Genomic DNA, 21,466 nt, shown 5'->3' on the forward strand with positions numbered 1-21,466 from the left:
GTTTTGTGCTGGTTCATCCTGCTTTGAGAGTCTTTGCTAGCCTTGCTGTGACTGTCTGCCAGTGATTGTGGTAGGGATGAGAGAGGCTGAACGAGGAGGTCGAGTATACCTACTGTCTACCGTTCTCTAGTGCAGCTGCCTCCTAGTGTGCCAGGATGCCGAGATCACACAGAGCTGCTGTCTCCATCCAACTGCTCATTTGTTCCTACCTGGGGAGCACATTCTTACTCATTGCCTCCATTTCTGTCTGGGAGCAAATACCTCTTCTTAAAAGGGAGACATAGCTGGGAGGGGTTGATCTGTAATTTAACTTCTGTGCATCACCAACCAGCTATGTGGTCAGTTTACAGACTGTCTGCTCTTTCTGCTGTCTCCCTCTGTGACCTTAGTTCACTTGTTTAAACCAATAAAGCCACCACTCAGCCACTCCTTTTCTTGGGTCTCTGGGACTGGTTTCTTAGTCTGTTCCCTAAGTTTTTTCTTTCTTCTTTTCATCTCTCATTGATTCCTCATAGTTTCAATCTCTTAGGGCATTTTTAAAAATTTCTTTCTATTGTATTGTCTTTGTATGTTTTGTTTTTCAAGACAGCGTTTCTCCATGTGGCCCTGGCTATCCTGGAACTCGCTCTATGGACCAGACTGGCCTTGAACTCACTCCCGCCTTCTGTCTCCCAAGTGCTAGGATTAAAGGTGTGCACCACCATATCCAGCTTCTATTGTAGATTTATAAAAAGATGACATTATTTATGATTTGGGTAGACAGTGAGTTAGCTGTGTCTTTCTAAGCCTTTATTTTTAGTCAGTGTCTATCGTGAAGTAATATAAAAAACATTTAAGTTAGCACGTAAAAAAATATTGATTTAATCATTGAGGACATTATGTTTTTCTTTGTGAAGATTCCTTTTAAAATAAACACTAATGGAGATCAGGATTTAATTTTCACCATAAACAGCTTAATGCTTGTGTAAACTTTAATGAATAGAGGTTTAATGAATAGAGGTCAGGAATTTACATGAAATTTAAAAAGCGAATGTTTACTTAGAATAACAAAAGTGCATGTGCGTGTTACTGTTATGTTGTTCTGTTATGCTGCTGTGCACCCCCACCCTGTCTGCTGTTTGGGTGACTAAGAGTGCACGAGTCCTGAAGTCAGCACCCACTTGGATTGAATGACTTCCATGGAGTTAGCATTAGCTTCTCCTGAAACAGGAACAATATGTTGTTTGCTGTGAGAGAAACATGCCAAAGATGTTTAACAGAGGTTCTACTAAGACAACATGGGGTGGGGCCTAGGGTCAAGCCCAGGGTCTTGTGCATGCTGGTCAAGTGTACTCTGTATTGAGCTGCACTCCCAGCCCTTCAAACATCTTTGAGTCACTCATTTTTAGTGTTATTTCAGTATTATTCTAAAGTAGTTTTATATTTCACGTGGCAGCCAGGTGTGGTGGAGCACACCTTTAACACAAGTAAGAAAGAGGCAGCAGATCTCTGTGAGTGAGTTTCAGACCAGCCAAGGTTGTACAGTGAGACCTATTTCAAAAATCTAAAAAAATTTTTCATATGACTATATTATTTCATATAAATAATATGCCATATAATTTTTGGCTAATGTAGAAGGAGTAGTTACCCCAACCTCTGTCATAGCCACACTGTTAACAGTTTGGTGTGTTTCTTTCCAATATTTTTTAAATTATATTTTCAAAAATTGAAGTAATATGATTTTTTTCCAGTCCAAAAGTAATGTGTACTCAGTGAGAAAGCTTGGAAAATAAAGAGTACAAAGGGGAAAAACCAAAATCACTCATAAATGCCATCCAAAGATAATCACGATTAAATTTTGTTGTATGTATTTTTTATATTTTTCATGAACATATTCTTTATTTACTAAAATTATATACTATACTACTACTTTGTAACTGGATTGTTTGCAATATATTGTGAATGTTAATGCTAATAGTCTTATAAGCTTTTAAGTGCTATGTAGCATATGAGCATATTTAAGTATGTTTAGCTAACATACTCAACCATATCGCTATTGTTGGACATTGAAAGTGTTTCTAATTTTTTTTTACTATTATAAATATTACCATAGTTAATATCTTTGTCCATACATCTTTCCATGCATCTACGATTGTTTCTTTAGGAATAGATTCCTAGAAGTGGAATAGCTGGGTCAAAGGGTATGTACACTTTAACGCTTTTGATACATGAAAATGTCAAATTTAAGCTAACCACTGTTATATTCTGTCTTGTATTGCTATTCAATTGTTTTGTGTGTCTGTCTTGTTTTTCTGATTGGAACATACGTGAGAGTAAGGGAAGTTGCTTAATATGTTGTTACCCTTTGGCAGTATGGCTTCCTGTGTTGGACTCATGAGTCATCAATGTATATCACTGTTGATTCAAAGCAGTGCTTCTCTAGGGTTTTGGATGTCATAGTCTGTATATTTAAAAATATGTGTGTGTGTATATATATATGTGTATATATATATTTTAGGGTAAATGTAGGCTTGCAAATTTTCTATTTTTCTAGGCAGAGACATTTTAGAAATAAAACCAAATAAAAATTTCTATCATCATCCTCTTAGGAAATAAAGATTATTTAGCAATAAAAAAGGATAGAGCTCTGAAGAGAACATTTTAGCTTTTTGTTCATATGTTTATCATTTTATATTGGGCTGGAATTTTCACCTTAACCTAGAAGTGAACTAGAGACCAACATTTGGTTAACACAGACTTAAAAGATTTAGCATATTAAAAGTACAACCCCTTTGCAAGAATATAATTTCCCCATGTCTCTTTCTCCACAGTATTGTGAAGGTCATGCGTTAAACAGAATTTGTGTTTCTCCATGTCAGTGTTGGAATTATCAAGCTAGACCTGCTGATGAGCACCTGAATATATTTCCAGTCACTTAAAACAACACCCGTTTTTCTTTCTAGGGGATTGGAGCCAGGGTAGGTGTGGTGTAGTGGAAAGATGGGATGTTTAGGTCGACTGCTCTCACCTTCCATCAGTCACTTTTCCTTCCGCTTCCTTCCTAACTCGGTGACGGTGATCACATCTGTGAGGAATTTTCTAGCCCTTGCTCCACTTACTTCACTGTGATGTGACTGTTGTTTCTACAAATTCTGTGCTTACCTGACATGAGTTCTTCCTGGTAGAATGAGACATATCCTTCTTTTACAGCTCTAGGTCCTAACACAGGGATTCAGGCATAGCAGGGGCCTGATAACGCGAGTGCTGAGCTGGATTGTTGAGGGAACTATGTGACAATGTATATGGAAGCACTTCATAAACTTTATGTGTTATACAAACAATGGTAATTTTTGTTTTTGACAAGAACTATTTTAATGGGGAGTCTCAAAACTTTGTGAAGAGAGAAAATTGCCCCGTGAACAGTTTTATAAGTGCATTATGTTTTTCTTCTATTTTGCAAGAAAACAAGTTTTAATTGGGGCTGGTGTGGAGCTAATTTCCTTCCTAGGAAGGCACATGTGTTGCATGGAGGTTACAGATAGCAAATGTTTGTTTGACTTGGTTATCATCTAATTTTAATTTTAATGAGACCAGCGGCTTTCTTATTAAAAGCCAGTATCCATTGCTTCATAACTAGTAAAGAAAGGTACCAAGTCTTGAGCAGAGGAGCCTGTGTTGTGCCTGATGCTTGGGTAGAGCTCCTTTTGGCTTCATTGGCTTTAAAAGACTTCTTTCTAATCGTTTCTAAAACTCCTGGTAAATTTTTGCCACAAGATGGCATTGGTGATTATTTGAGTGTGTACATGCTATTGAAGCAGCTCTGAAGAGGTGTGCATGATTGTATTGTCTGGGGACTAAGAGTGGAAGACTTCATCGCTGCTATGTACTATTGCATTTTAACTCCAGAGTTAAATGGTACTTAAGTCACTTTCCTTCTGTATTCAAGTATTGTTTTGTTTCCTGTTTTTCTGTCTTTATAATACAGTAACTATGTATTATTTGCCATGTGTTGTATGTGTCTGACTTACTGCTGATAATTGTGGTGACAGGTAAGAAGAAAATACGATGGGACCCAGTTAGGAGACGCTTCATTCAGTCCTGTCCCATCATAAGGATCCCTAACAGGTTCTTGAGAGGTGGGTGATAACTAGCAAGAGGTCTGTGCTTCCTGTGGGTTGAAGGGAATTTTGAATGGATTTTCTAAATTCAAAACTGTTTTCTTTAAGTTGTCTAACAGTCAACATTGAAATAAAAGAGTATAGGCCTCAGTTTTAAACTTATATTTTATACTGACCACTGTTGGATTTGTAATAATAAGTTTGGGGAAAGTTAGACTCTCTTAGTGTGTCCTCGTTGGTAGAGCAGATTACTTCACCAGTACCACTGGCAAGCCATAGAGCCTGCAAATGTAGGATGTGATTCTAAGGAAGAAATAAAAGATGATGTGATAGCCTAAACGAAAAAAACTTTTGTCCCAAATATCGTAAGTAAAAAGCTGTGGAAAGCATTTGTAATAGGTCTTTAATATGAACATAAAGAGATTCTAGAAACTAGTAATCTGTATTTACTAGAAAAATAAATAAATGCATATAAATAGTCAATACATTAAAAAATGCTAGTTGAGAAGCCCAAAATGGCTCAGGGGGTAAAAGTGCTTTCTGCCAAGCCTGTTGACGTGAGCCCACATAGTAGAAAGGGAGAAATTGCTCCCATTAGTTGTGCTCTGACTTCCACACATGTGCTGTGGCACAATGTATATGCATACACACACAACACATACAATTTATAAATAAATAATACATAAAATGTTAAAAATATATGCCAGTAAATATAAACCTCACTTAGTTCACTACCGTGAAATAAACATAATAATTAAAACAATATTTTTACTTATTAGATGAGAAGATTAAAATAAAACTTCCCATGTTGGCAAGGGTGTGGGAAAAGAAAGTTTAAATGTTGACTTTTTATGCAGACCTTTTGTATGTAACTGACAAAATGTATCAACTTTAAAGCTGTGGAGCTTTGACTGGGCAGCTCTTCCTGTTAGAAAGATCACATTGTTTCTACTTCCCACTTCCTATCAGCTCTAGACTGTACTGAGTGAAGAATTGCTCAGAAGAGGATTGAAAACTCTAGCTTACTGTTTTTTTAGCTATAGCAAATTATCAGACAAGCACGCTTGATGTTGTTATTTTGACCTTATTAAATTACTTACAATTCATTTCATCTCATTTTAACTGAAGAGATTCAGTTAAAAACCTAAGCTGGGTGTAGTTGCAATACACCTTTAATGCAGACAGATTAGTGAGTTTCAAGCCAGCTTGGTCTACATAGCAAATTTCAGACCAGCCAGGATTACACAGGGAGACCCTTTTTCAAATAATAAACAACAACAAAAAGTTACGTAAGGGAAAATTGTACAGCCGCTATAGATGTTTCTCTATCTAGTGTATACCGTATTTTTAGCAGCCAAACCCTAGAGCATGAAAAAAAAACTAAAACCAGTATTAAATAGATCAAGATAAGAAGTTCAGTGATAGTCAACACCTTTCAGCATCCCAAAAGAAAAATAATTAGGATATAGAGTTTAATGAAAGAAGAGTTGTGTGAGGCTGGAGAGATGGCTCAGAGGTCAGAGCACTGTGCTCTCGCAGAAGACCCGGTCAGTTGCCAGCACCCTCATAGTAGCTCACATGCATGCACACCATTGCAGAGGGTCTCATGCTCTCCTTTGGCCTCTGCCAGCACCAGGTCCTCGTGTGCAGGCGGACACTCAAGCACACTTAAAAACATCTTTAAGAATTGTGTAAAATTTTATAAAAATATAAAATGACCAGAAAAGCCCTTGGTTATTTCTGCATGGTAGGTTTTTTGTTTTTTACATAGCCTCCATTAAAAAAAAAATTAATCACTGGGAAAAACACTGCACAGGTAAGTTTTATACCACTGGATGTTTGTAAGTCCTAAATTCAAAATGGCTGAGAAAGTTGGTGATAGATAATTCTGAAAAGAGGGGCAGGCTTAGCATTGGGTTTGTATAAAGATCACCACAAACCTCCTTTGAAGCAGTGGCCTTGTCTGTCTTCTCCCCTTTGACTAGTTTGAGTGTTTGATGCCATTGGCCACCTGCATTTTCTCTTCCTTTGGGTCATAACACTATTTGATCTTAGATGTTTTCCTTCTTACTCTTTGTCTGTTTTGTCCCCTTCCCTAGTTTCTGATTTCCACCCATTAAAGGTGGGAATTCAGTGTTCTGTCCTTTTCCATGATCTCTGAGTGTTCCATCAGCTTTCTTAGGTTTAACTCTCTGTTCATCATTCATCCCTTCATTTGGTATTTCTGGAATGTTTCCTATGTAGCAGTTACTGTACTTCCTAGACTGATAATGCAGATCTTAGAGAACCAGGAAGACAGACAATTGCAGAGTAATTGGGATGAAATTATTTGTGATAAGTGTCCTAATAAGGTGGTATGGCCTGGGGCACACCAAAGAGGTTTCTTACCAGCAAATGGAGAAGAAGACGACAGAATAGTGTCATCTGATTTCTGATTTTTTTTTCTTTTTTTTTCTTTTTTTTTTTAGGAAAAGTTGCTTAAATCTGAGTGGGTTTTTGCAAGGGAAGGGTAGAACCGTAGGCCGCAGGTAGCTTGAATATGGTATTTATGCAGACCCAGGCAGGTACTCTCAAAGATTTGTAGCAAGTTTTGCATAGTGGCAGTAAGAAGCTGGAAAGGGCCAAATAGGAACACTGCTGAAAGATGGTTTTGTAGCCAGTAAAGAGTGATAGGGGAGTTCAGCCAATCACATTCTGTCCGTGGGGCGTGTTGCCCTAAGGCAAAAATTTACCCATAAACCTGGCAGTGCGCTTCCCCGCCCTCTCTTGGAACGCAGGGGCGTTCTCTTGGAACGCGTTCCCGGATGGACCATTGGGACTCTGGTGTAAGTTTTCCTTCTGTTTATTAAAGCTGTATCTTTTGTATTAAGCTAATCTGGCTGATTTTTAATTAACGATCGACCACGCCCGCTACAAAAGAGATGATGATTACAGTTACAAAGGTAAAGAAAGCTGAAGTCTAAAATGAAGGCAACTATAGTAGGAATTAGGGGGGGTAGGTAATCCGAATTGTGCATATGCTAAATTATGAGACTTGATCTCTAATTGAAAAATAGGAGGGAAAAACAAGCAATGACTTCCAGGGGCTGGAGGACGGCTCACTGACTGCCCTTGCAGAAGGTACCCTCTTTTGACCTCTTTGGGCATCAGGCACATACCCAAGGCATATGCATAGTGAAGGGAAAATACTCATACACACAGAATAAAAATAAATCTTTTAGAACATGGCTTTCAGATTTTCTATGTGACTTGTCCTGCTATTTTCTAGGGGCATGGCATGGATAATCACAGGGCAGGTTTTAGGAATAGGTGATACACTCCCATTCATTAATCTGCAATCCAGTAATTGATTATCCCTTAACTAAGAAGTATTTACAGAAAAACCTCTATTCTTTCTTCCTTCCTTCCTTTCTTTCTTTTTTTTCTTTTCTTTCCTTTTCTTTTTCTTTTTTTTTTTTTTTGAGACAGTTTGTCTTGTGTAGTAATGGCTGTCCTGGAACTAGCTTTGTAGATCAGGCTGGTCTCGAACTGATCAAGATACTCCTGCCTCTGCCTCCCTAGTGCTGGGTTTAAAGGTGTGGACCACCACCTGACTAAGTCTCTGATTCATGTGCTGCCCATATCAGCACGGATCACAGGGACTTCTGTTCACTTGTGTGTGCTCCCTGAGCTCAGGCTGTGAGCTCTGCAGAAACGGGGCAGTAGGATGGCTGCTCTGACTTCTTCATCTCCATTTGATAGTACAGTGCATGTGAGCAGGTAGACTGTGAGAGTCAGGGAAGAGCATGGGCGTAGATTTTTAGTATGTCCTCAGCTGTTCTCAATAGTGGGAAGTTAGTGAATTGTTGAGAGCCTGAACATACTTGTTCAGAGGTTCATTAGGTGTTTTCTTAAAAAAACAACAACCTTATTTATACTTTAGCAATTGCTTTTCGAAACACTTTCAAGCCTTCATTTTGGAAACCCTTTACCTTGACTGAAAACAGTTTCATGGGTCTGTTTTCTGTAGTTAGATTCTACATCTTCTCAAAAGAGATTTCTACCAATTAACAGTGTGGTGTGATAAAAATAGTTCTGATATAATAAGCACTGTTTCCATCATGAAATAGTAAACTGAAAGCATTCACTTACCGTCCTCAGTCCTCCAATACCACTGAAGATGAAAAAAATTGATAGATGATGTTGTTATATCATAATTGTATTGAAAATAAAAGAAAAAGGAAGTTTTGAGTCAGATACCTGTATCTGAATCCAGGCTCTGCCATTTGCCAACTGTATGACCCTGGGCAAATCATTACTTATTTATTTCTTTATTTGCCTCAGTTTCCTTAATTTGTAAAGTTAGAATGGTGATAACAGTACCTTTTTACAGAGGGAAATATCAAGAGAGAATGTTTGCAAAGTTTCAAATTACATCTAGGAATGTTTAATTAATGTTAGCTGCTAGTTTTTAGTGTTGTAATAATACCAGGAATTTTGAGGAATTTCAGGGTAATTATAAACAAGCGGATGGTGGGGGGTGGAGTCTAATGGTAGAGTACTTGCCTACATGAATTCAGTTCTCAATACTGCAAAACTAATTAAAAACGAGGCATGGAGGCAGAGCCAGGCGGATCTCTGTGAGTTCAGGCCAGCTAGGACTGTTACATAGAGGAACCCTGTCTCAGGGAAAAAGAAAACTAGGTATGGTATCACACATTGTATCTTAGAATGTGAAGGTAGAAACGGGAGGATCTGGAGTTCAGGCCAACATCAGCTATGTAGTAAGTTCCAGAATAGCCTAGGCTACATGAGGCTGCCTTAAAAAATGGAATTATATCGAATGAGAAACCAACACTGAATATAATGTAGTCCAAAACCAAGTGTTTTTGATATATGATAGATATCAGAGACTAATTTTATTTATTTTAATTTTGTGGGGGGAAAAGGTCTCACTATGTAGTACTAGTTCGCTTGTAATTTACTGTCTAGACCAGGCTGGCCTTGAACTCACAGAGATCTGCCTGCCTCTGCCTCTTGAGTGCTAGCATTAAAGATGTGCACCCCCATCACTGGCTCATGGCCATTTCAACATTTTGTGTATTTTTTAAGACACAATATCTATCTATCTATCTATCTATCTATCTATCTATCTATCTATCTACCTATCTACCTATCTACCTACCTACCTACCTACCTACCTACGTTCTATCTAATCCCTTGCTGGCTGGAACTCACTCTACAGACCAGGCTAGTTCTGAATTCATAGATCATCTGTCTCTGCCTTCTGGGTGCTGTGATTAAAGGCATGAGCCACTATGCCTGGTTTACCTTTTTTTTTTTTTTAAACTAGTATTTATTTTTTATGTTTAAGACAGGGTTCTTACTAAGTGGCCCTGGCTTGACTGAGACTTGATGGCATCAACTCACAAAGATTGCTAGATTAAAAATGTGTACAATTATGCCTGGTCTTGAGGAAACACTGTGGAACGTTAGGAAGCTCTCATCACGAGTGGTACGGTACCCTCACAGAGTGATAGTGAATTGCTTGTTCAGCAGGACTCAAGACTGACCCTGAGTTTCTAACCTGCATCATGACTGTGAAAGATGATTGCATTAAGTGTTCTCAGGGGAAATTATTTTGTAGATAGATTCTGTTGGGGGGGGGGGTCAAAATAAGTAAGAGATCTGAAAATTTATGCCATATACTCATGTTGGGAAAATTAGTTTTAGAGATAGATACTTCTGGTAATGTGAAAAATTCCAAACGAGGAAGATTTGAATATACGAAGTAGTGTTGTGGAGACTCCAGTGAAACTTGTCCACGAAGCTAAGTATAATTGCAGATTTCTAATAGTATAGAGGAATTGTGTAAATATGTGAGTATACATATGTATTACATTCTATAACATTAAGCAAGTGGGAAGTAGCACTAAAGATCTCACAATTTTTTTTGTTTTGTTTTAAAATGTAGAAGTCAGGCTGGGTGGTGGTGGCACATGGTAATACCAGCATTTGGAAGGCAAAGGCAGGCAGATCTGTGTGAGTTCAAGGACAGCCTGGTCTACAGAATAAGTTTCAGGACAGCCAAAGCTACACAGAGAAATCCTGTCTCAAAAAGCCAAAAAAAAAAAAAAAAAAAAAAGAAAAGAAAAAGAAAAGAAAAAACCGAACCAAAAGTCTTATTTAGGGAACTAAGAAGATGGCTTAATAAAGTGCTTGCTGTACACGCCTGAGGACCAGTTTGGATCCGTCACAATCCATGTAAGTGCCAGGGGCATAGCAGCTTGCCTATAATTCCAGTCTTGGGAAGGCTGAGACATGGTGGCCCAGCAGCAAGCTGACTAGCTAGTCTAGCTATATCAAAGTTAAATTGAGAGATCTTTCCTCAGTCAACAAGATGACTCCCAGATCTGCCTTGGGCCTCCATGCACACATGCCTATATATACATACACAAATGCATACACACCACACATATATACCCAAGCAAAAAGAAATCTTACTAAAATATGAAGTTTTAATAATATTGAAATATATAGGTGAAAAGTGAGCATCTTTACTGCAAACTTATACAATGAGTTTGTATAAGTTAATTTTTAAAAAAGACATCTGGGCTGGGTGGTGGTGGCACATGCCTTTAATTCTAGCACCTGGGAGGCAGAGGCAGGCAGTTCTTCCAGTTGGAGGCCATTCTGGTCTACAGAGTGAGTTCCAGGACAGCCAGGAGTACACAGAGAAATCCTGTCTCAAAAAAAAAAAAAAAAAACAGACAAAAGACATCTCACTAGAAGAATGTGTGAAAGTCTGGAATAGGCATTTACTGAAAAGAAAATTCCAAATGGCCAATTAACATAAAGAGCACTCAACTTGGTTGGGCATGGGGGCACCGGCCTTTAATCTCAGCACTTGGGAGGCAGATGCAGAGATCTCTGTGAGTTCTAGACAAGCTTGTTCTACAGAGCTAGTTCCAGGACATCCACGACAGCTACACAGAAAAACCCTATCTTCGAAAAAAGAAAAAGAAAAAGAAAGAAAGAAAGAAAGAAAGAAAGAAAGAAAGAAAGAAAGAAAAGCACTCAACTTGATAAGCAATGAGAGAAATGTGAGTTCAGCATGAGATGGGTTTGTAGGCTGAAAGGAATTATTCAGACAACAGCAGTGACTGCCGAGTGTTGGTAGGCGTGTGGGGTTGAGAGTCTCATATGCTGGCTGGTGGCTGTGGAAACGGCTCTAACCATTGACAGTGTTTAGCCTTATCTAGTAAAGATTTCCTGTAAGACTCAGAAATTCCATTTCTGGATTTATAGCCAACAGCAATATGACTCCCTGTAACCTGAAAACATGTATGGAAATGTTTATATCAATATTATGAGCCATAGATTGAAATCATCTAAGTGTCTAGAACTAAACAGAATAAGTAAGTTGTGCTGTATACGCACACAGAAATGCTGTTTAACAATGGAAATGAGCAGACTGTGCACCATCTTCACAGTATAACCTGAGGGATGCCTCACAACAATGGTACATAAGAACCCAAAAGAATATGTACTACATCATTTTGTTAGACACTTCAAATAGTACTTGGGGATGCATACCGAGGCATGATAACATATAATAAGACTATAAAGAGACTGCTAGTTTTATGATTGAGAGAAAAATTAATGGGGTTGGAGAGATGGCTTAGAGGTTAAAAGCATTTGTTGCTCTTGCTGAGGACCCAGGTTTGATTCCCAGCACCGGCGTGGCAGTTCCCAACCACCTGTAACTCCAGTTCCTCCTGGCCTCCACGGGCACAGGTGTGCACATGATGCCTATACACGCATATACGTCACATAATCTAAAAAAAAAATACTTCTAGAAGTGATGAAGTAAGTTGAAGGCTGTTGTGGTTAAGAGGGGAAGAAAGCTTCTGGGAGTTGGCAGTACTTACAGTTACAGGTACGAAGAAAAAGTATGACTTCCCCTGCTATAAAATATAAAATTGCTCACACTGTGGCCTTATATCTGTACTTTCTGTATGTAACATTTCAGTACAAATTTTATTTTAAAAATATACCCTTTTCTGATAGGGAACAACTTCTATTTATTTATTTATTTATTTAGAGATAGGGTTTCTCTGTAACAACTCTGTCTGTCTTGGAACTCACTCTGTAGACCAGGCTGGCCTTGAACTCACAAAGATCCGCCTACCTCGCCTCCCAAGTGCTGGGATTAAAGGCATGTGCCACCACCACATGGCTGGAATAAAATTCTTCACATGTAGAAATATTTTACTGATAGACCATTAACAAGAAACCAAGAGGAAATGTCATATTTAGTGGTGAACTCTGACTGCTGTCCTCACTGAATTAAACAAGACTAATCTGTTCAGTATCATCTCTACCATTGTTGTGTTCAGGTTCAGCTAAAAACTTGAGTAGGGCAAACAAAAACAACAAAAAATTATTTGCTGGGATGCTGGAGAGATGGCTCAGTGATTAAGAGTGAACACTTGATAAAGACCCTAGTTGGGTTCTCAGCACCCACATGGCAGCTCACAACTGTCTGTATCTCCAGTTCCAGAGGATCCGATGCCCTTTTCTGATCTCCTTGGGCATTAGGTATGCACATTGTATATATGCTTACATTCAAGCACTCATACACAGAGAAAATCTTTTGTAAAAATGTTTTGTTGGGCTATAGTCTTGTGAGGTAGAGGAAGATCAATAATTTGAGACTTGTATGGGTGTGGTGGTGCATGCCTTTAATCCCAGCACTTAGGAGGCGAGGTAGGCAGATCTTTGTGAGTTCAAGGTCAGCCTGGTCATCATGGGAAATTTCAGGCCAGCCAATGCCATATAGTGAGATCCTGTTCCAACAAACAGAGTTCAAGGTTGGCCCAGACCCTATCTCAATAAAAGAAGCCAGAGAGACAACAGTGTCGAGAGGGGTATATAGCTTGGTAGCGTACTTGCCTGTCATGCATGAAGTCGTGAGTTTCATCCCCAAGACTGCAAAAATCGGGCATGGTGACCCATACCTGTAGTCCCAGCAGTCTGGAAGCAGAGGTAGGAGGAGCAGGGGCTCAGATCATCCTTGGTTTATAGATAACTTGAGGTAATCCTGGGCTACCTAAGACCTTTGTCTCAAAGAAAGAACAAAATATATACTTTCATACACATATTTAGGAGTATAAATTGGTCCAGTTTAGCTATTGGAGGAACAACATGGCTCTACAATAGTTTTCTCTATATAAACATTTGAAACATGTGTTCCTTTAACCCAAAAGTTCTATTTCTAGAAATATTCATATATTTTCATATGAATATATAGAAGAAACTTTATTCCAATATTTTTTGTAATAATCAGAGCGTTGGGAATGACCTAATCATCAGTTGTATAATCTCAGACAGCTACTTGGTTTCTGCTGCAAATTCAGACACTTCCCTAGTCACCATGGCTTCCGTTTACTCCGAGTTAGAGTACATGGTTGACCTGGGAAATCCAGGCCCATGCTCTCACAGGCACGTGTCTCTTCTGGTTGTTAGATCACCTTAGCGTGTAGGTTCATTTTCCATTTCTCACTTCTACATTTGTCTTTGTATTAAAAGTTTTTACATTTTGTGAGTGTGTGCATGCGTGCATGTGTGTGTGTGAGATCAGAATACCGCTTTGAGGAGTTACTTTTCTCCTCCATGTCCATCCGGGGAGTTGGATGCTAGTCTTCAGGCCCGGGGGTGAGCACCTTTACTGCTGGGCTCACTGTGAAATCCTGCTCCCGTGTTTTCTAGTGGGAATTCTGGAACCAGGTAACCCAAACCTGGGAATGATTAGCTGAAAACTTGATGGACGATTCAGAGACTTTAGACTAAAACCCAGTCTCATTTTGTCAAAGTCGAGGAGCCTGTGCTATATGCCATCTGATAAAAATTAATGCTTGGTTCTGTGGCATTGCCCTGACAAATTCCTATGATTTATTAAAAATGAAATGGGTTTCTGATATGTGCGTTAAATCTGTGGGAAGGAGTGAGTTACCCAGTACAGCTGCAAAGGCTCCTTGACAGAATGTCTAGGAGCACTGATCAGATGCTCTTGACCCAGTCATTTCATTTGAATAGATCATGAGATCAATAGAAATTAGCTGTTAGATTAGCCCAGCACTATCTGATAGAAATATGAGCTATGAACTTAAGTTTTATAGCAGCCACATGAAAAACAAGGCATGATGTTAATATTTTTATTTAATCCATATCATCTTAACATAACATTAAATCTATGTTAATAGAACTAGTAATTTTACATTCTTTTTAGGGATTCCAGTTTGGCCCAGCCACATTTCAGGTGTGGCCAGGAACTACTGTGCTGTGCAGGGCAGAGCTGGACTGTAATCCCCAGAGATATTGGCCCAGCACCTGTCACGAGAACAGTTCACAGCTGTTGTCCAGTAATATTTGGACTTAGAGTGGATGAATGGATACATTTTATGTCAAATCATCTTTTCATTTTGCCTCAGTGTTTGCTCCAAATGAGTTATGTTTATCACAAAGTAATATGGTAATCTTGGAACACATTCTGTGCTCCGTGTCCACTGAGAGAGAGTCCTAGAATGTTACTGTATTCTTTTCACATTTGCCTAAAATGTAAAAACCTAAAAGCTATCTAATGGCTTCTGGAAATGAAAAAAATGATAGCATTCTAGAGATTCTTATTTCCCATCTATTGAGTGTAGCAACTGTTTAAGTTTATCTTACTAATTCCTAGATGTATTTATAACTTGCAAAGATCATTCCACAACCCAACACCTGTCGCCTAGATCACACTCTCCCCCACTTCCCCTTTCTTCCTTTGCTGTTGGGAATTGAAGCCAGGGCCATGCACATGCTAAGCACCTGCTCTTCTATTGAGCTCCATGTCATGTATTGTGGAAAAAAACATGCCAGAGTCCACAGAGCTGGACATTGTTTTGATTGTCCTTGCCACTGTTTACTTTGGCCTAAAGTTAAACTCAGGGAAGCTTTAGGATGCTGTGTGTTTTCCCAGCAGTGTCAGGGGTTGTGGGTGATGCAGGATAAGTGAGTGCTGTTTGCCTTTGAGGCACTTTTACTCTATTGCATTAGAAAAACAAACATGAAATGAGCAGAGAAGAGTCTGTTCCTAACTAGTTCGTTCTCAACATTGGGCAGTGTTTTGTGAGCCTTATTTAGGCTTGGTTATAGAAGAGTGAGTGCACATACATTTCTCTTCCCTCAAATAGCTCACCGCCACCTGGAAAGTTACACACATAAACCAGTGAACATTTAAAAACAGCAAATCTGTGGGGTACAGTGATACAATCCCCAGCGCGATGAGAGGATTCTGTGAAGATCAGTGGCTTGCATAAGGTACTGGTTGAAAGAACCTAGATTCAACTTAGATGTCATGGGAGCCCTTGCTCACTCTTGCACACTCACTCTCCTGTGTTTCCAGTGTGCCTGAAGGAAACTCAGTTCTTCACTCACGTTAAATCACAGCTCATTTGTAAATTTGCTAGCTGTTTATAGGTGCCTGGTATTACACTCATTTTTATGAAGTTACACTGCTTCCATCTGATAACTGTTCAGTCTGCCCTAACATTTGAGCAGGAGGCTGCTGACCCTGAAGAGTCCTAAAAAGGGCTGCATAGAGTAGACTTGGAAGCATTTCTTCCGCTGGACACTTAAAGGGTAGGTGGGCTAGGCCAAGGTCAAAAGAAGGACCCTAGGCCTGCTGACAGCGAGGCTGACTCAGCCTAGAGAGTAAGTGGAGGGCTCTGAGATGCTTGACCCAGGCCCTTAAGAAACCGGCAGTGACTTGCACACAGACTGACATGGGCCAGAGTAACTAAGAGATTTCAGTGTTGCTTTGTTTTTCGGTTGCTCTAGTTCTGTGCATATTTTTTCAAGCCTTGTTCTAAAGTATACCCTAGAAGGTGGGATTTTTGCTTAAAAAAACATGAAAGGCCTTATTAGGTTGGCAATAGATACTTATTAGTAAAGCATATTTATTGGGCTCTAGCAGTGTTCTAAGGATTAATGAACTAGTATCAGTAGCACATGAAAATAGAGATGTTTTTAGGGTTATAGTAAATATAGTTTTGTCTTAGCCCATATCTTATTTTATCTTGTTTGGTTCTATAACTATTCAAGGACTGTAGACTGGTATAAGAAGTCATGAGGATAATAGGAATATAAAGTAGTGGGCTTTTTTTCCCCATCCTTTAAAGTGATCTCAAAATAATTTTAAGTGAACCAATATAGTGTATATAATTTAATCATTTATTTATTACATACTGGGGCCTTAACTATGCTAGGCAAGTACTCTACCCACTTGAGCTGGACCACCAATCTTTTCTTCCTTTCTTTCTTTCTTTCTTTCTTTCTTTCTTTCTTTCTTTCTTTCTTTCTTTCTTTTTCTCTCTCTCTCTTTTTTCCTCCCTCCCTCCCTCCCTTCCTCCCTCCCTCTCTCTTTCTCTCTCTCTCTTTTTCTTCCTTTTTTAAAATTTTGAGCAGACCAGGTTATCTCTAAATTGCCTAGGCTGGTCCTGAACTTATGTGCTGAGCCTAGGCAGACATTGAAATTATGGTTTTCCTGATTCAGCGCCCTGAGTAGCTTAGATTACAATTAAAACAGGCTTATGCCGCAAGGCCTGGCTAGTTAATGTAACTGAAACTTTAGAAAGATTCTGTGACTGTAGTTCAGTGGTGGAATGCTTGCCAATTGTGAACAAGGCAGCTTTCATTTCTGGTATCATAAAGAAAACTTTAAATCTAGAACTTGCCTCCTTCCTGTTTGCCAAGCTTTTTTTTTTTTTTTTTTTTTTTTTTTTTTTTTTTTTTTTTTTTGTGGTCTTGGGGTCCCATCCAGAATCTTTACCAAGCCTTGGAGTCTCAGAGGTCAGGGCTTAGTTCCATTTTGAAATTTTTGACCATTTTGAATTAAACATTTTTCATAAATAGCTTTTCTTAGCAATAACTTTAAACAGAATATAAGATTTTGGGGGATAAATGCAAGGTTTTCTTTGAAAAGTTTTGGAATGGTATTCAGAGAATTAGTTTTGCTCTGATCACATAAGGACCAGTTTTCTTTTTAAATGTATGCTTACATGTTTGTGTTTATTTAGGCATGACTCATTCATGTTTGTGGTTGCTTTCTCCAGTAGTCACGGTTTAATCCAGATTGCCTGTGTTCTCCCCGAAATAGTAAGGAAATCTGCCCTCTGCCCTCTTAGCCTCTGGAGTAGTAGGCCTCTCCTCTTCCTTTTCTTGAATTCCACATTGTCAGCCATTTCCTTGAGTTTACCATGCTGTGTCACCTCTCCTGGGGAAAAATCTCTCTTAGTCTTTGAAATTTAGAAATCATGAAATAAAAGTGGAGACTAGCTACTTAAATCCTAAGTAGTCTGTATGAGTGTATAAAATAACCTAAGTAAATGACATGTTGTGCTAAGAATCCCTCCTGACTCCATGTTAAAGTTCAAATGGTTGTTACTAATTTTGTTTATGCTCTTCATCTGTGGGCCATTTTTGGAAAACCGTCCTCTTCTTCCATAGGCCACAGACCTCCCCCAGCACGCAGTGGACATCGTTGTGTGGCAGATAATACCAATCTCTATGTGTTTGGAGGGTATAACCCAGACTATGATGAATCAGGAGGGCCGGATAATGAAGACTATCCTCTCTTCAGGGAGCTTTGGAGGTATCATTTTGCAACAGGCGTGTGGCACCAGATGGGCACAGATGGCTACATGCCCCGGGAATTGGCATCTATGTCACGTAAGTGCCAGCAGTTCTGATATTTTAACTTTGTGAACCAACTGAAGTATCAGGTTTAGTGTCACTTCTTCCTTGTTAGTAATTTATACTATTGTAGCGTGATTAAGTGTTGTCATCGAATAGGCGTTTCACTGTGATGATAGTATAGGTGGTGGCTTTGAATCCCTGAGTTCCTGGGTTTGAATCTAAGTGTAAGTACTGGATTGACAGATGAGTTTTAATTTTATTTGCCTATAAAGTAAGATTAGCAATGTCTCAGAAAGTTCAGTATAAAGTATTATATATGTTAGGAAAAATGTCAACATGAAACAATGGTTGCAACTATGATAGTTAATAGCTGTTGAGTGAAGGACCTCACTTCCTTACAGCATCACTATGGTGAGTTTCTACAGTGCTTTCCTTTGTACTAATGAAGAACCCAAGGTTTCATAGAGCCCCGAGAATAATGGCTAAGAGTGCATGCTCTGCAGCCAGAGTGGCTGGGATCGAATCCCAGCTCTTTTTAGGAAACCATCAGCAAGTTATTTAAACTGTTCTTACCAGGCATGGTAGTTCATGCCTATGATCCTAACACTTGAGAGGCTGAGACAGAAGGATTACAGTGAGTTCAAGGCTAGCCTGGGTTTAGTAGCAAGACCTTATCTCCTGAAGACAAATAAACAGAGGAATTAAAACACAAATATTTGCTATTTCTGTTTGTGTTCATCATCTCTAAAAATGGAGGTTGGGCTCATTGCTTAGTGGTAGAGTATACCAAGCTCTGGATTCAAACAGCAGAGAGGGAGACAGGAAAGAGAGGAAGACAGTAATGAAAAAGAGAAGAAAATAATATTTACAGTTCCTACCTAATAGGGTTGTTGTGAAAATTCAGTTAGGGAGGTTAACTAGTTTTCCTGAAGTCACACTAAAATGAAGTCCAATTCTTAACAGCACTGCAGTTAACTGCTGGGTGCAGACTGTTAACCACTGTGGTGTAGACTGTTGACCACTATGGTGCAGACTGTTGACCACTGCAGTGCAGACTGTTAACCACTGCGGTGCAGACTGTTGACCACTGTGGTGCAGACTGTTGACCACTGCAGTGCAGACTGTTGACCACTGCAGTGCAGACTGTTGACCACTGCAGTGCAGACTGTTGACCACTGCAGTGCAGACTGTTGACCACTGCAGTGCAGACTGTTGACCACTGCAGTGCAGACTGTTGACCACTGCAGTGCAGACTGTTAACTGCTAGGTGCAGACTGTTAACCACTAGATGCAGACTGTTAACCACTGTGGTGTAGACTGTTGACTGCTACAGTGCAGACTGTTGACTGCTATGGTGTGTGAAGTTGGGGAACAACTGAAATGAGAGGGGCAGAAGGAAGGAGGGAAGAAAAAAGGGAAGATTGTGTAAATTATGGCAAACAAAAATAGATAAAGATAGAATACCAAACTTGTCTGCAGGATATTGGCGTTTCTTTTTATCTGGTGGAGTACAGAAACCATAGTTTAAAATATAAAAATTATTCCTCTGACAGAGAATGACCCTTTGACTCCTTCATCTGAGTCTTACATGATCTTTTCCAGGGCAAAGATGATATGATAGATCGTTTTCTTCTGGCTGGCTATGTATTTGACTGTCTAGAACAGCAATGGTATCCTGTAGTTCATAGGCTTGACATTGCTATACACTGTTTTATTTCATTTTGACTATGTATCATACATCTAACAGTGACCGTGTGAGATAATCCTTATAGTACAGTATGAATTAAGCCATTTTCTGAAGAATCCGTAAGATCATTAAAGTAGTACTTAAAGATCATTTAAGTAAACATTAAAATGTTTGAGCTTTTCAGATGGTCTGGGTTCGTGGGCAGCACATTGTAGGAAGCAGTTGCTTAAGTGGAATGTGTGTGTCTTCCTCCCCAGTTGTGCTGCATGGAAACAACCTGTTAGTGTTTGGAGGTACAGGCATCCCATTTGGTGAGAGCAACGGCAATGACGTCCATGTCTGTAATGTGAAGTACAAGAGATGGGCTTTACTCAGCTGTCGGGGGAAGAGACCCAGTCGTATATATGGACAGGTACTAGTCTGTGGCTAATTAATGGTGAATGTGCTTATTTTCATATTTTTCTAGTCTAGCAGCAGTGTCAGAATACAGTGCTACATTTGTTTTAATAGAGATTGAAAGTCAATTCATAAATCTTACCATTTCCCTATCTTGATTTCACCATTCTTTGCTGAGAGAGAGATGAGAGAAAAATGAGAGAGAGAGAATTTTTTATGTGTTTGCTAGAGGACAGCCTCAGGCATTGTTCCTTAGGAACTGTGTTCACCTTTGTCTCTCTTTTCTCTTTTGAGATAGTCTCTGGGATCTGGAACTTGCTGATGAGGCTGGACTGCCTGGCCCGTGAGCTCCAGGAACCGGCCTGACATTGCCTCCCCAGCGCTGCTTTTTTTTTAATTTTATGATTTATTTATCTTTATTTTATGTGCATTGGTATGAAGGTGTCAGATCCCCTGGAACTGGATTTTCAGACAGTTGTGAGCTGCCATGTGGGTACTGAGAATTGAACCTGGGTCCTCTGGAAGAGCAGTCAGTGCTCTTAACCACTGAGCCATTTCTTCAGCACCCCCCCCAGCACTGCTTTTATAAGTTTTGTTTGTTGTTTCACATGGTGTAGGAGTTGAACTCAGGTCCCTATGCTTCCAGCAGCATTTTTACCCACCCAGCCATCTTCCCAGTGCCCTTATTTGCTTCTAATCCAATTTTAAGGTTCAGAGATATATCTATGTAGAAATGTCTTTAACTACACCAACCCCTAGTGCAAGATTGAGCTTTAGCATGGTCTGAGTCTGCTCTGATTCCACCAAGAACTTTATTTCCTAATGTATGTAGCTCATCAAGAGACTCAGCACAAAGCTGAATTAAAACATGTAGAGACCATCCATAGGTCAGTTTAGCCTTTGCTGTTGGTTTGTATTGTTTGCTTGGTTTAGTTTTTTCTGTGTAGCTGTGGCTGTCCTGGAACTCATCTGTAGACCAGGCTGGCCTCAACTTAGAGATCCACCTCCCTCTGCCTTCCTAGTGCTGGGACAAAAGGTGTGTGCCACCACCGCCTGGCTTAATCTTTAATTTGTAAAGTTATATCCAGAAAGTTACCCACCCAAACAGACTTTTGAGACCATTAGCTGAACTTGGAATAACCACCGTTTGATATCAGACTCGACTGTCTTGCACACAGGAGTGATTAAACACTTCTGAGCTCTAACTCCAAAGGAGCTCTTTCTGGCCCTCTCTATCAGACCGCGGGCCACTCAAGCTCCAAGAAGTAACTGTGGCGGTGGTTGGAGAGGAGTCTGATGGAAACGCCAGCTCTAGGCACCGTGCTTCTGTGACAGTTTCCAATTGTTGCTGCTTCTTGGGAGTGTTTTTCTTCAGACTGTTTAGGAAGATAGATGGCTTTTAGTGGAAATGCTCCTGTCTGCTGCCCCCACATTCTTGACTCTAAGATAATCACCTAACAGGTACCTTTCTAGGTAGAACCAGCAAAGCTTTACTTTGTAAAGGCAAAAGTAGAATAGCCCCTAGGTTTTAGGAAAAGGTGTAGTCATTCATTCATAGACAAGGTTTCAC

At 39.5% G+C, this 21,466-nt stretch overlaps 1 protein-coding gene across 2 annotated transcripts in view; it reads left to right on the plus strand.

Annotated features, from left to right (window-relative positions):
* Positions 1-21,466, plus strand: part of Klhdc10 (kelch domain containing 10) — a 55,586-nt gene that overhangs the window by 21,293 nt on the left and 12,827 nt on the right. The window contains exons 2-4 of one of the 2 annotated variants that reach the window (XM_085683718.2): positions 4,029-4,115; positions 17,625-17,846; positions 19,758-19,912. In XM_085683718.2, the coding sequence (XP_085539844.1) occupies positions 4,029-4,115; positions 17,625-17,846; positions 19,758-19,912 (464 nt within the window). The remainder of the gene's footprint in view (positions 1-4,028; positions 4,116-17,624; positions 17,847-19,757; positions 19,913-21,466) is intronic. The other variant, XM_085683719.2, reaches the window with a different exon arrangement.

The sequence above is a fragment of the Myodes glareolus genome, chromosome 25 (assembly GCF_982192425.1).
Source record: "Myodes glareolus chromosome 25, mMyoGla1.1, whole genome shotgun sequence".
In the NCBI taxonomy this organism is placed as follows: Eukaryota; Metazoa; Chordata; class Mammalia; order Rodentia; family Cricetidae; genus Myodes; species Myodes glareolus.